Source organism: Lupinus angustifolius, chromosome LG01, assembly GCF_001865875.1.
Source record: "Lupinus angustifolius cultivar Tanjil chromosome LG01, LupAngTanjil_v1.0, whole genome shotgun sequence".
Taxonomy (NCBI): domain Eukaryota; kingdom Viridiplantae; phylum Streptophyta; class Magnoliopsida; order Fabales; family Fabaceae; genus Lupinus; species Lupinus angustifolius.
The window spans coordinates 21,683,900-21,698,820 of record NC_032009.1 but is presented as its reverse complement, the minus strand read 5'-3'; the positions used below and the strand labels follow the sequence as shown (position 1 = coordinate 21,698,820).

At 33.3% G+C, this 14,921-nt stretch overlaps 2 protein-coding genes across 3 annotated transcripts; both read right to left on the bottom strand.

Moving 5' to 3' along the window:
- LOC109354947 (glycerophosphodiester phosphodiesterase GDPDL7-like) lies at positions 1,974–5,920 on the bottom strand. The gene is made up of 10 exons (XM_019597793.1): positions 5,786–5,920; positions 5,338–5,482; positions 4,776–5,057; positions 4,395–4,507; positions 3,778–4,273; positions 3,666–3,701; positions 3,281–3,562; positions 3,050–3,186; positions 2,478–2,964; positions 1,974–2,386 (listed from the first exon to the last, which is right to left on the bottom strand). The coding sequence occupies exons 1-10, from the start codon at positions 5,801–5,803 to the stop codon at positions 2,091–2,093; spliced, it is 2,292 nt and encodes a 763-aa protein (XP_019453338.1). The 5' UTR covers positions 5,804–5,920; the 3' UTR covers positions 1,974–2,090.
- On the bottom strand, positions 8,891–12,720 carry LOC109354935 (two-component response regulator ARR12-like). Of its 2 annotated transcripts, XM_019597781.1 has the most exons (7): positions 12,275–12,720; positions 11,706–11,858; positions 11,063–11,470; positions 10,848–10,924; positions 10,131–10,533; positions 9,355–9,995; positions 8,891–8,941 (listed from the first exon to the last, which is right to left on the bottom strand). In XM_019597781.1, exons 1-7 carry the CDS (start codon positions 12,420–12,422, stop codon positions 8,897–8,899), a joined length of 1,875 nt encoding a protein of 624 aa, XP_019453326.1. In that variant the 5' UTR covers positions 12,423–12,720; the 3' UTR covers positions 8,891–8,896. The 2 variants fall into 2 exon arrangements, with proteins under 2 accessions (XP_019453326.1, XP_019453317.1); XM_019597772.1 differs by having other exon boundaries at positions 9,355–10,533.

Here is a 14,921-nt window from a genome sequence, read left to right as displayed (position 1 = left end):
AACTTATCATTTAATCTGCTACCTAATTAGCTTCCCTGATAATATGAAAACATCAGATCGTCCAATCTCTTTCTAGTCGAGCTCTAACAACTCATATAAACCTACCTTTTTATAACAACATTCAAGGGATCTATGTCCAATGACAATTGACAACCATACAATATTCTTTTACTAAATTACATTATTGTTAATACAAATTAAATTACTATCAACAATGCATTGATCTAATAGTATAAATTTCTAACTCCTCCGAAATAAATCAACGTTCGATTCATGGGAGCCACAAATCAAATAAATGTGAGAATAGTTTGAGGTTTTAAGCTATTAGGCTTTGGAGGTTGGAGCCCAAATAGGAGAAGCAAAAGGCCTAACTAAAACAACATTTGACAATGACTAAAAAACCATTCATCCTTAGCTTATTTATATTCAAGGGACAGAAAATTAGAAGCAGAGTTTAGGGTTTTTTTGTTTCCACACTCCTTTTGAGAAAGAAGCTGCTACTATTGCTACCTTCATTGATGTTCCCAAATAAACCCTAATCTCTCATAAATATATATATATATGTATGCACTCACTATCTCTCTCTTTCTCTCGATCTCGTAGGCTATGTTTTCATGGATATTGTTCATTTGTTCTATGAAGATCACTCCTTTTTCATTTACTTTCTTTTTGTTACTCTTTCGATCTCTCTTTCTCTATCGATTAAGAGGCTATGACGATGGTTTTGGAGTGTGGGAATTAATGGGTGCGTCGTCGTTAAGCAGTTATCGCCGGTGGCGTGGCAACGTTTAGTTGCAGCTATCCATGGCGGTGTTGCTTTTTGATGAAATCTTCCATTTTTAATGATAAATCTGAGCCTCAACGAAGACCCATTTCAATGAATTGATGCTATCTTAGTGCATTGTTTGGTAGAGATGTTTGGAGCGAGAGATGGGAAAATGGGTTTTTGTTATTACACTTTTCTCTCCCTCGTTCCATACATCATCTAGCGAACATGGTGTTAACCTCATCTGAATTATTTTTTTGGGATAATATTTGCTTATTTTAAAGATGCTATTTTTATGATCGTTTATTGTGATTTTCACTTTTCTAGATCTGGGTTTTTTTCAATAATGTTTTTTATATAAAAACAAGTACTTGTGTTTTTGCTTAAAATGTTTTATTTGAAAAGCAATTATAACTCAACTTGTAGTTGTAGCTTTTCCCATTAAATGATTATCTTTTTCAATTCTAAACCAATTTAGATCTTAATGTTGTTGTAGGATATGTATGTATGTATTTTATTGCAGATCATAGGGAACAAGGTGGAACTGTGATTGTATTGTGATGACTCAGTTATCCATCGGCATTGAAGTTTTCCAAGGAGAATGAGTTTTGTGGATACAAGTCTAACTCGTTCTTATCAAAGATAAAGCTTAGTTGTGGAATGTTATTTGTTATCAATTATCATTCAGTATTGACTTTTCTTTTATATTACAGTTGAACTTGTAAAAACATGAGAATTGTATGTTGTGAGGGCATTCTGCAAAGACCAATGAATGAGTTGATATAATTATTCTCGATCTTATTTACATTTCTTCAGTTATGTCTCAGATGTGATAATTATCTTCAATATCAATACCAAAGACAATGTTTTTTCGTTGAATGATGATATATGCTGATACCACTTATTTTTCCATTCACAACAAATAATTAAATCTAAGATTTTTTGCTTAATCAAACGTGTAACCCAATCCATTCCACTAATAAAAATTTTAATCGACTGAACTTAACTAAATTTATCATCAATTATTAAGTTTAACAGCACAACACTTTAAAAGAATTCACATTTATGCAACCATTGATTGCAGATGTGATGTAACCTTAAATTACAGGCAATTCTTAATTATTAATTTTTCTATCGTTATTCTTATTGCTTGAAAATGATATAATATTCATTGCAATATTATTTACTTCAAAAAGTGTAGGCAATGTTATGTGAACAAAGTATGAACCAATTGTTGTCATGATCCTGTTACAAACTGAGTTATCACATAAGAAGGTGGATGAAAATTTAAGATATAGAAGATCCATGGCAAGTTTAAATGAAATTAGTGATGCTCAGAAGAAAGCATAGCCAAAACCAAGATTGCTACAAGGGAGAGAACAAAGTTGGAAGCATTTGCTGATGCAGTTGAAGAGGGTGTAACTGCAGCAGGTGCAGGAGTTGCTTCTCTAGTGAGATTAACCACTGCAGGAAGAGGTGGATCCACAACATTTGCAACTTCAAGAACTGGAAGTGGTGCACCTGCTGGTGGCAATATTTCAGCTGGAATAGTACTCAATAGTTCACCAGGTTGGGCTGGTAAGATTGTAGGAACATGCTTGGGATCACTACATGGACTTCCTGCAAATTAGAGAATGGTACATAAAGTATTAACCTTTTGACTCAGTTGCTAGGAGTTAGCTAAGAAAACTAGAGAGATTGAATTACTTACTGAGATATCTACTTGCAGTTGCAGGAAAATCGGTTACGAATCCATCAACCCTACCAGTTTGGACATAAGTAGCAATCTCAATATTTGGATCTGACCAATAGTCGAAGGCCAGGGATGTGTATTCATTTCTGAGAGTATGGACAAATACTGTGAGGTTTGCATCTTTCAACTCTTTAACAACATTTGTCACCCCGGATAACAAGGAAGCGGTAGTTGCTGTAATGACTGAGGTTTTGGGGAGATTCACTGTATCTGCGTACTTCTTAATTTCATCCACGGTCGGCCTTGGTGCATCGCTGATAATCTCACCAACTAACAACACCCTTTTATAAGATGGGATGTCCTTGAATTTAGAAAGCACTGAACTATCTTCTGATTGGATCAGGACTTGTTGTGTGGACTGTTTGTCAAAGCTTGCATTGCTTAAGGCAGTGCTGACAGCGCCGACAATGTCAAGACCCTTCTTTGATGCAAGGTACGCAGCATTCTGTGAGACAAATAAAGACATTTAGTAGTAGTGGTAGCATACTTTCAAAATAGAGGCATTATGGGGAGTTGGGGATGCTGCTCACCGATATGTTGATCATAATGCCAGCAACTGCCTTTGCTTTGGCCAATTCCAAAAATTCGGGGAGGGTAACAAATTTACCGCTGTTCCTGTCTGCTGGATTTCTTGGAAAGTCGTTGCCTCGAGTGTTAACAATTTGAGCTGAAACAAGAAGTTTATACTATTTAGTTCTTTTTCCAAATCTTTAAAGGTTGGATCTGTATGTGAACTTTTGAAGTTCTGTAGAAGTATTTACGTTTTAATGTCTGAATCTCGCTCCATGTAAGGTCAAAGGAGAAGATTCCACTTTTTGCTTCAAGTTCTGGGACATTGGATGACCGAGACATGAACTTAGTCATTGCGGTTGTAGATCCTATTAGATTTACTGAATCCGAGCAGAAGGCAATTCCATCTTTCGTCATTTGAACTGAGCAATCTATAATGTCAGCACCATCAGCTATTGCTTGGTTGTATGCAAGATCAGTGCTGCCTGGGTAAACACCGCTTGCTCCATTGTTGCTTATGATCAAAGTTGGTCCTGCAAAAGTATATGTAACATGAGGTTTTAGATTTGTTAATGACATGTTTTCATATCTTACCTATGTTTATGATTGATAACATTTCAAGATTAGAAATTATACCTTTTTGGGGCAAGGTATTGTTGTGTGCAAAGCAAGCTGTAAAACAACAAAATTGTGAGAAAATGTTGAAGAGCACAATTTGGAAATAGTATTTGACGATGTGTCATCTCACCGATAGCATTTGACGCTGTTGCTGGAAAATCAGTAACAAGGCCATCAACAGAAACCTCCTTGTCTATAAATTGCAGGTACTCAGCGGTAGGATCATAGCTATAATTGTAACTCGAAAAGAAATCATTAGCGAAACCAGAAGCATATACTTCTAGTCCAAATTTATGAGCATCGGCTACAAGTGTAGTAGGAAGCCCCAGATATCTGTCTGGTTTAACTGGCCATATGTATTCTTTTGGGACCATTATGCCTGATGCAAATGACTTGATATGCAAAAGATCCTTCACAATGTCACCATATGGTTGCCTTGTTGTAGGTTCAACATCAGTAGCATGAAGAAGCTGAAAGATGATCTTAGTTGCCTTGTTTGATTTCCCATTGATGCTCTTCAAGAAACCGATCTCCGAAGATGAAACAAAGTCTATCTGATAAACTTTCAATATCTCTAGAACAATATCTGCCACCTTTATTCCATGTTGAGTGTAAAATGCTTCATTCTGCAACAAAACACTCAATTACTACATAACAAAACTGTCAAAGAAAAACAATGATACATAGTGCTCAAGGATTTTCAATTTTCACAGCATATGTTGTCATTCATATCATGATAGAAAGAACCTGAACATTCAACCAGAACTTCGGCGGGGCTTTATCCTCTAGTAAAGCATCAACATTAAGAACAGGGGAAACACCATCGAAAAATTCGGGTCTAGAAAATATAGCCTGATTTACTGTGGAAGATAAGATAAAGAACAAAAGTTTAGTTCCATAGCTACAAAGTGGAAACCATGTTCTAAAAGGTGCATGAATAAGGGTCTATCTATGTACATGCACTAATAATGGCCTTTGGTTGCATAATGTTCTTTTTACACATTCCTAGAAATTTGATGTATGAGAATGTGATGCATGAGAAAGTTCTATTACATGTTTGGTTGATATAATTTGACATAGCAAGGTTCCCTAAGCACAAATATGGATATAGATTTTGTCAAAACTCACCTGACACATTCTGATCTATTTGAGCACCAGTATAATCCAAAGAAAAGTGTCCTTTCACGTCATTGCCATTGATATTATAGGTATTTTCCTTAGGATCAAACATTGCTATGGTTGTTGAATTGTCAAGGGTAGTACCCGTGAGACAATAAGCACCTGTATCTTTTGTTAACTGAAGATTACACAAGAAAGTGCTTATATCCTTTGACAACCCTATTGCATCAGGACTCCCTTCTGGGAAGAGGCCAGTAAACCCACCACGAGCTATTACAAGAGGCTCATTACCTGAAAGTGATAGACAAAGAATAATGAATCATAATCATGTTAAGGATAACTCTGTTGGACCAGACTGCCATCGGGGAGTTCCGTTGCCACAAGTAAGATACCATGTCTTGAACCAAAACCTTAAGGCATTAGTTTCATGGACATTTCTTACTTATAAACTCTTTCACTCCTCCCCGCATATCCAATATGAGAATTCACACTTAAATAAAACCGACAAATTCTATAGCTCATAAGAATAAAGAAGATTCTAGAAATGAAACTAAGTGATATTGTTACTAACCACTTAATGTTGACCATTTATGTGCAGGGATAACAGTAGGAACTTGAGGACCTATAGGTTTATCTGGAAGTGCACGTTTCTGGGCCATTGTTGCATGGAGCAACATGGACAAAAGAAACAAGCTTCTCATCATTATGTGTTTGTCCTGTCACAAGTTCAATGTTAATGTCAATCAAAGCAAACATTTATTATTACAAAAAACATGTCATATTATTACTGTTTTTTTGCTTAATTTTCATTGGCGTGACAAGATATGAGACATGTTTTACGACAATTTACAAAATTCTCTCTCATTTTATGATAATCTAACAATACATAATCAAACCTTTCATGCAAAAGAGGGATAAAGAACGTTGTCTCAACTTTGATTGATGTCAAAACCATAATGCCACACAAATGAAACAAAAACTGAAAAATATAAATTATGAATCATAAGATGCATGCATACCCAAAAGTCCATGGTCATATCTATGATGTATTGGCTGAATTAAACAAGCATTCCCTATGATAGAGTTTTGTGGGAAAAACTCTATAAGGGAATGTCAAGGAAAATAGCTAAGCAAATTGATGAGATTGACACAAAGATGAAAAAAAAAAATCCTATTTATTTCCACACATTTTACCGAATAAATAGCTGGCTAGAATTTGTTCTCAAAGGACAACCAATTAACAACGTCATTTTTAGAATCTAATTTCATTATTGGTTACTCTTCTTTTGTTTGTTTCATAAAAACTGCAACTTTTTTGTTTCTGACAGTATATTTCAATTGTTGGATGAGACCAAATTTAGACAAGGAGTTAATCTACATGGTCCCTTTCATTTTTTCTTAAATTATATTTTGCCCCAATGATAATAAAGTAAAAATAAAAAATAGAGTAATTACTTATTTTTTGGATTATTTTGGATTTTTCAATTTTTAAGATACCAAACTGATAAGGTGAAAAAATATTAGGGACTGAAATGAATAATTACTATACAAAATAATTTTTTTAAAATTTTTTTGATAGACATGATGAATTTTAATTGATTGAGAATATATACAATTTGAATATGATTTGAAACAACTTCAACTTTTAACTAGAAACTCTTAACGTGTTTTGCAACGACAACAAAAAGACAAACTTATAGTGCCATGTACATAAGCTACAATACTTATCATAATATAACTTCCCCTCCTTTTTGTGTCGTTTTTAGACAAATTGACCGAGATGGGTAATTTTTCATCACACAAACCACTTTCAAATCATGTTTTTGGAACCAAATCCTTAGGGGGGGAAACTAATACATCTTTATAATAACCTGCATAAGATTTTAGAGCAATATAGACTTTTATGCTTATAATGACGAAATATTTTGGACCAGTATAATTAATTACAAGTGTGTATACATATTTAGCTTTAAAGTTAGAAACTCCATATCCAAACATTTTGAAACAAAGAAAAACTCCATATCCAAACTCGCCCCTCTACCGTGGTTTAATGGCAATATTATTATTTGGTGGTGACTAGGTTAATGAGAATTACATTGGACAATTTTAAATAAAGAAAAATCAGTTATCAAGAGTAAAAGTGAAAATAAGTCAGACCACCTACCAGGAACTTATTACCTAGTCTATAACAGGTTAGGTCATATCAGACTTTTTTCGTTTTTTGAAAAACCTATTTACATTAACCTATTTAAATGTAGACATGTTGACCTATTTTAAGATTTATAGTATAATAAGCTTTTAAACAAGTTAAAACACGTTAAATATAAGCTTTGAATTTTTTTTTTCAAATATGCTAACAGGACCAAACTCCTATATACCATATAGGTTGAATGTAGGTTGAGTCTGTTTAAACCAAAATATAGTATGAGATGTTTCCACCTTATCTAAGAGTAAGCATAATGGTATATAAAGTTTCATTCTTAATTTGGATTCACATTATTTTATAATTTCAATTTTTATACTCTCTTATGAATGAAGAGCGCTAACTACTTAAAAAAAACCTACACTCTCATCATTTTTGCTAAAAGTACAATTTTGGAACCACAATTTCAACCAGCATATTATGCTTGGGGAAGTAATGTGTTAAAGATAAGGACAACCCATTGGGAAAAAAAGCACAAGAATATGCTTATTTAGATAAAGAATATCCCCAAAATTACAACTATGGTTGCTGTAGTTTATGGTATGGTGTGCTGATTTTTATTTATAGATCAAGAGTTTACCTTATAAATATATATCATCCATCATTTATATATCAAAACGATCCTCGAGTCTAAATAATAAAATAATACAATGAATAGTGAATGATATAAGGCCCTTTCAGTTTTCAACTTTGATGTGAGTCTGTGACCTTCACTAACAGAAAATTAAGGCTTAGTATTAAGCTGGCTCCTGCATATTGGTGAGGGAAAGATTGAAGCTTTTGCTATTAAAGATGAATAAAGACTGAAACTTTGGAACAAATTTATAGTGGGGATACTAAAAAACGATTTGCATGTGCATGGTTTTCAACGTTCTATATCTCAGCTAAATTAAAGAACATAACAAGTGCATATAGCTCAATAATAGCTTGAAGACAAGGTTGCTGGTGCTGCTCAATAATAGCTTATGCAAATTGTGGTATATGTGTAAGTGTCTAATATTGTTTTAATTTTTACATTGATGTGAATTTTTGTTCAATGTATTTGATTTGTTATGTATTATTGTTGCCTATGGATGCCTCAGAAATTGAGCTAAGGAAAAGGGAAAACATTTACTTGAAAAGTAGCAACCAACAAGATGCTAGTTTAGTGATGTAAAGTTCCGCTAGACCCTCAGGATGACCAAAAGGTTAAGGTTCCGATTCCTTAGGAGTGACACTTGTTGGGAGGGACAACCACACCCCCCGAAAGAGATTAGTTCCTTACCCAAAAAGGGCGAGAGGATACTTTTGGTAGTACAAAAAATAAGTGGCATGTTTTGTGTCATATACTTAGGCTAATGAACAATATACTTTAGTATATATGCATAGCAGCATATAATGTCTTGATAGGTTTGTACCATTTTTGCCTTATGAAGGGTGAATAATTACTTGAATGTAGCATTGTGAGTTTCGGGGGAAGGGGAAGACTTAAGAATCATGAAATATACTTGCGGCAAGATTCTCAAACTTCCCTCCCCCTCAAGAAACCAAGTTGCAAACAACATCAAGAGGTTAACAAAATTGGTCAAATATAGTGTTTAAATGAAAAAGTACTTCAAGCTTGACACATTTCTGTCTAAAACATTCATAGTATGAGGTAGAGTAGAAGGAACCCAATGATAAATTTATATTTTGTTTATTTCAACTAAAATAAAACAAAAGGGATGAGAATTTTATATGATTACTCTACAATGTTGGAAAAGATAAGGAATGAACCAAACAGTTAGCACGTGCTATGTCCACATGTAAAACAGGAAAATGTCAGCCAACAAAAATTGGGCAGCAGAACATAAAACTAAACTATATCAAAGAGAAATGGCACCATGAAAACCAATATAGAGACCGGGGGTAACTCTTGCGATTTCGATGCTCCTAGTTTTTCGGTGAATCATAACGACTCAGATACATGATCCAACAGGGTTCCGTTTTGCTCCTGCATTATACAAACAATCTTTCATGAGATGATGCAACTAAAACAAACTTTAAATGATTTCATTTTCGCCAAAAGCTGCAACCAGATTATAATCATGGTACAAGTTGAGTAGCGCTATACGAATACACAGACCAATTGAATATATAAAATCTGATGGGAGTTTAAGAAAACATAGAAGAATATTAGGTTGATATTTTAAGGTCAAACCAAAGAAACATGACATCTAACCCCAAAAATCACAAAATTGAAACAAAGCCAGTATGGTTTTCTACTCAACACAGCTAAAAGCAATTCACTCGACACCTGTGAATCAGGACATGTGATGTCATTGCAACTAGAGAACAATTTAAACCTGGGGGAGAACTTGTTAATTTCTCAAAGAATTAAAAACACGTAAATAATATTGATCATACCTGCTTGTTCATTTCACTAATTATATCATCCAAGTACGCAAAATTACCCTGATCAAGTCCTTCTTGGGACGTCATCTGTTGTAAAATGCATGCGTCATTTAACTTCATTCTTGCATCATTCATTTGGCCAACCAAAGATGCATCAACTGTGTTATTTTGGTTTAAACTGTGCCCCAAGTAACTATTGTGTCCATTAGGAAAACTGAGTGAATTTTCAGAATTGAAGGTATTACTCATGTTTTCACTGTAATCCTGCTTATGATCTTCCCATCTTTGCTGCTGTATGATATTCCCAAGTAGGCCACCTTGGCAGTTCAGCTCACCTAAAGCATCTTCAAGAGGAACAGCATTGTCACTTATGGAAGAAAAATCAGCTGGACTATTCCCGATATGAGAAGTGGAGGAGGAAAACTTTACGCTGTTGTGAGGCAGTTGATTGCTATCGAAAGCCTCATTCAAGGGTAAAGAATTGGAAGGAAAGTTGGACAACTGAGCTGTACTTTGCCACCTTTCATTATACTCTGACACATTAGAGGAGCTAGAGATGCCAGTGTCAAATGTTTCAGTGTTAACAGGAGATGATCCAAGAGAAGAGTGGTTCCTAAATGCTCCTGAATTATGGGTCGGTGGCACCAGATTTCCTTGAAACAGTAAATGATTACTTGAGAGGCCAAATAGAGAGTTATTTGTTTTACCAATAGCAGGTTTATGATCTGGGAAGGCAGAGGGAAGTGTAAATCCATTTGAATTATCAAATGGACTTACCTGCCTAATACCTGTTGTACAGTTGCTTTGCTGAAACCGGTTAAGGTCAACGGATGTTGGAGTGCCTGGTAATAAACTCGAGCTTTGATTTGCAGAAAACATGGAGAGCTGGTAGTTTCGAACCAAGTTTATCGGGTTGGTCGTGTTTTGAGACTGAGCTTGCCGCCACTGGGCCAGGGAAGAACCAATTCCTCCTATGGTTGAACCGGATGGGGAGTTTAGCCCACAATAAATTCCACCAGATGCATATGATGGTAGTGTGGTGCTTGAGATTCTTCTTGACCCATATGGAGTGCAAAAATCTCGATAACCATCTGCTGAACCCATCTGCAGGTAGGGATCACTAACACCACCAAATGCAGTTGCAACCTGGTTACCCTGTTGAGTTGCTTTTCTTAGACCGAGTCTGAATTTCTGCAATACAAAATGTGAGTGAACGTATGTGCATTTATCACAATATAAGATCTAGAAAAGAGTTGTTTATTCATCATACATTCATTTCACAAAATAACTTCGTTCATATTTTAAAGAATCACCACATCTAAAAGATTGTCATTCCATTGTCAAAAACTTCGACTTCGGTTAAAATACAAATAACCCTTTCAACTAGAACCATGGGCCAAAATTTAAATCAAAGGGGCATGTTTGGCAAAAAGTGGAGATTATTTGCATTTTAACAATAATCTAATCTGAAAATTCATCATAAATAGGAAATTTAGAAGTTAAACCTGCAGATGGCTTGCCACATTCTCCCTTGTAAGCCCTTCGACATTCATCAAGTCAAGTATTTTCTTAGGAACAGCATCTGCAATAATAGTAGAAGAAACCTCATATCAGGAGTGATTAATATCCATATTGTGGCATCAAATTGATATATTTAAGTGCTAGGTTCTCAAGTCAAGTAAGAAGGAAAATGTAAATGTCCTTTTGAACATCAACTTACTATCAAGGCCCAGTCGATTAACGGCATCAACAAATTTTCTATGCAACTCCGCATCCCAAACTAAACGAGGCTTCTTCTGACTTGAAGGCTCCTCATCTTCCGCTCTATTATCATCATCATCATCTTCTTCCCGTTCCTCACTTTGTTCCTTCCTTTTTCTATCAACCTTTATAATTTGGTCAGAATTATTTTCTGATCCAATGCCATGACTACCTTCCCCAGCCATATTGCTAGTCTCCTCTATACTGGCAGAAGTCTTATTGTGATCCTTGCGATCAATCTTCTTCCGAACTACATGTTGCCATATATTCTGCAGCTCTTCAATTCGGACGGGTTTCAGCAAATAGTCACATGCACCATGTATAACACCCTTCATCACCAGCTCCTTATCTTTGTGTCCTGACAACACTGGATCACATTTTTTTCATATGTAAAAAGTTAGAGTTTAAGTTGAGCGATGAATTCATCCCATCATTCATGGTTTGGAATTATCTCTAGTCTTGAGAAAAACAAAACAAAACTTAGAACAAACTAATTAGTAATTATGAAAACTTTCATCACCTATATACCAGTTATAAAATCCAAGTAAAAGTAAATCGAAGCTCGGGTTAAATACATGACGAACAAAAATGTTTAAGCTTACTAATAACAGGTAGGTCCATTTCCAGTCCCACAAGCTCAAGAAGCTTGAATCCATCCATGTCTGGCATTTTTACATCACTGATAACAAGATCAAACTTATTTCTATTCATCCTCAACATTTCTAGCGCCTTAATTGAATTCGTAGTTGTAGTAACTGCAACAACAACAACAACCATAAATCAGAATATGTCACAATTAGTTTGAGTAATATAAGGCAAAGGCCTCATTGACTATCACAATATAGATCAATTCACCCAATAACAAACACTTAATCAGAATGTTTGATTCATAGTTCTATCTAACTGTAATGTAGCAAACCCAGAAAATCATTATAAAAAAACAATTTAATTAAGAACAACTTGTGGTGTCAAAAATAAGAATCTCAGATTCAAATTGAGAAAACAGTTAATTGATGTTTATACAAGCAAGGGTTTTTATAAGAAAACAGAAAAAGATTATCATGTCTAATTCTAAAAACACGAACACAAAATATCCAATAATTCATGAACAAAAAAAATGATGAACAAATCAATGAACATAATTAAAACATGAGGGAAAACAATCACGAACCATGATACTGGCAACTACGAAGCATATTCTCCAACACTTTGAGACAAGTTCGGTCATCATCAACAGCTAGAACACGCATACCCACTGGAAAACGGTCTCCACCATCTTCATCCATGAAATCACTACTACCCTTTTGATTCTCCGCCATTATTTTCGCCACAGCCAAATACCCAGATGAGAAACCAAGCACTGGAGTATATATCACAAATCACAGAGCAAAAAAATCGAACCTTTGCAACAAAAACGTGGTTTTTTTGTTGAGAAAAACAATGTACGATAAGGATTAAAAGGAGAAAGAGAAAAGGTGGTGAAAAAGCGTGAAGAAGGAAGAAGGGTATGTAGAATTAAAGAGTGATGGTGATAGTTAGAGAAAAGAGTGAAGAATGGGATTCAATTAAACCCAACAAAACACAAAACATTGAAGTATATTAGTGAAAGAAAGTGTTGTTTTCTGTTGTGAATGTTTTGTTCTGCTATTTGTAGTAAAATTGTGTCCACAAAAGTCTTTGTCTTTTCAATAGTTTCTGTGAATACTCAATACAATAATGCACTTTGCTTCCCCTTGATTAGGTTTTAATATTAATAAATTATGTTTATTTTATTTTTTTTGCAAATAAAAAAAGTTTTTATAATTGAAATTATTTGGTAAGGTTGATCTTGGAGTCTTTAAGGCCCCATTAAGGGTTGCAAATTACCAATAAGTAAAGTCATTATATTAGTGGCTATGTTTGAATTTATGACATTGTCATCTATGAATTAATTTTTTACCAATTGGAGCTTTCCTCAATAATAAAATAAGAATTTAATAAAAGTAATTTTCCATTAAAAAATGGAGTATATGACATTCTACCAATACAAATTAGGATTTAATTCCAATACGAGTAATACATTATGATATAATTAAAAAATAGTAAAATAAAATATTATTATTAATGTAGAATATATTTTAGTATATACATTTTTTCACAATTAACTTTGACCTAAAGGATTTAGTAGGACCTTTTAATGCCCTACTTTAGAATGAATGTTTATTGTTATGGTATCACCCATGTGTGCAACTATTCATAATCTTAATTGATTAAACTTCAAACTTTTCATTTTGACTCCACATAAATAAATATAGCAAAAGTCCACTCCAATAAAAGGGATGATTTGTCTCTAATAATGTTTTATTTTTTATCTCAGACGAATCAAATATGTTCATATGAATAAAAACTAAAAACAAAAAGTATCATTTTACGTAATAACATCCTATTAATCCGAGATAGATAATAGAATATTTTTGTACTAATTATCTCTTTCCCTACCCCCACTCAACAATAAACACAAGACAACATTTTAGCAACCGAATCCAATCATGCCCCTCCTTAAAATCAATGTTTTTTTTTAATGTTTTGGTGAAAATCAATGTGTTTTTCATGTTACATTGCTCCTCCTATCCGGTTAAATGAGGTTTTATGGCCTTGAAACTTACTTAAATTGCACGTTACACCTCCACATAAATTTTAAATTCATAAATCTTTGAATTCATAGATATACCAAATATTCAAACCAAGCTATTTTGTCAACTCCGAAAATAACTCTCTTAAGATTGTTTACTAATACATACCCTCAACATGTTTATTTCATCAGATTTATGCTCAGAATTTTCGCCAAAATAACTGACCAAAAAGATTTATTTCCTTCAAGACAATGATTTTAGGCATTATTAAAGGCAACCGTTTCCTCCATTTAATATCATTATAATGAAATTTTGCCATTTAACAAAATTGGTGTTCGTGTGGAGTTGTCTAAACTTGAAATTCCATATCCAGAAGAAATATTTAGTTGATGGAAACTATATATAAGAAAGGTGCTTGGTCACAATTCACACATTTATCCATATGTTTTATTAGGCTATTATTGTTTTATAAATTATTATATAAGTACAAATAATGATGGCCAATGAAATTAGTTGAAATTTTCTATTACTACAATTTCCTTACTTTGTCAACTATTTTTATTATATCCCCTAATAATATTTTATTGATATAAAAAAGTATTTAATACTTTCTTTATGATTATGAAATTTCAATTAGAATTTGTAGGGAAATATGATATTTAATTTCTTTTATATGAAAGTGAACAAAATTCTCACTATTTTTTATGTAAGTCCTGCTAGATAAAGTGAATAATTAGCATATGTGATTATAAAGATTTTAGTAAATCTATATTGATAATTTAAAATTTTACTATTAGACATTATTCATGGTTAATATATTAGAATATATTGTTTTTTTTAGTAAATAAAAGTCAAACTTACCCCATCTATTTATATATATCCATACAATATACAATTTCTGAGTTAATTTCTTTGAAAGTTTTAACATGTATCACCTTTTAATAAATCCACATTCTTTTTTATTTTTAATTTACCTATATTAGAAACTGTTAGTCTGTTACTACGTGATTGAATTTTAAACTTAATATTCAAGATATTTGTTATTTTAATTAGTTCACTTATCTTAAAGACTTAATTTGAATATAATTAATTAATGTCATCAATCCTTTTCATTAGAAACTAATACAATTATTTATTTATCTTTGTGATTTAAGTTAAGTATATCCAAACTAATCCAAAAATCCATATATATATATATATATATAT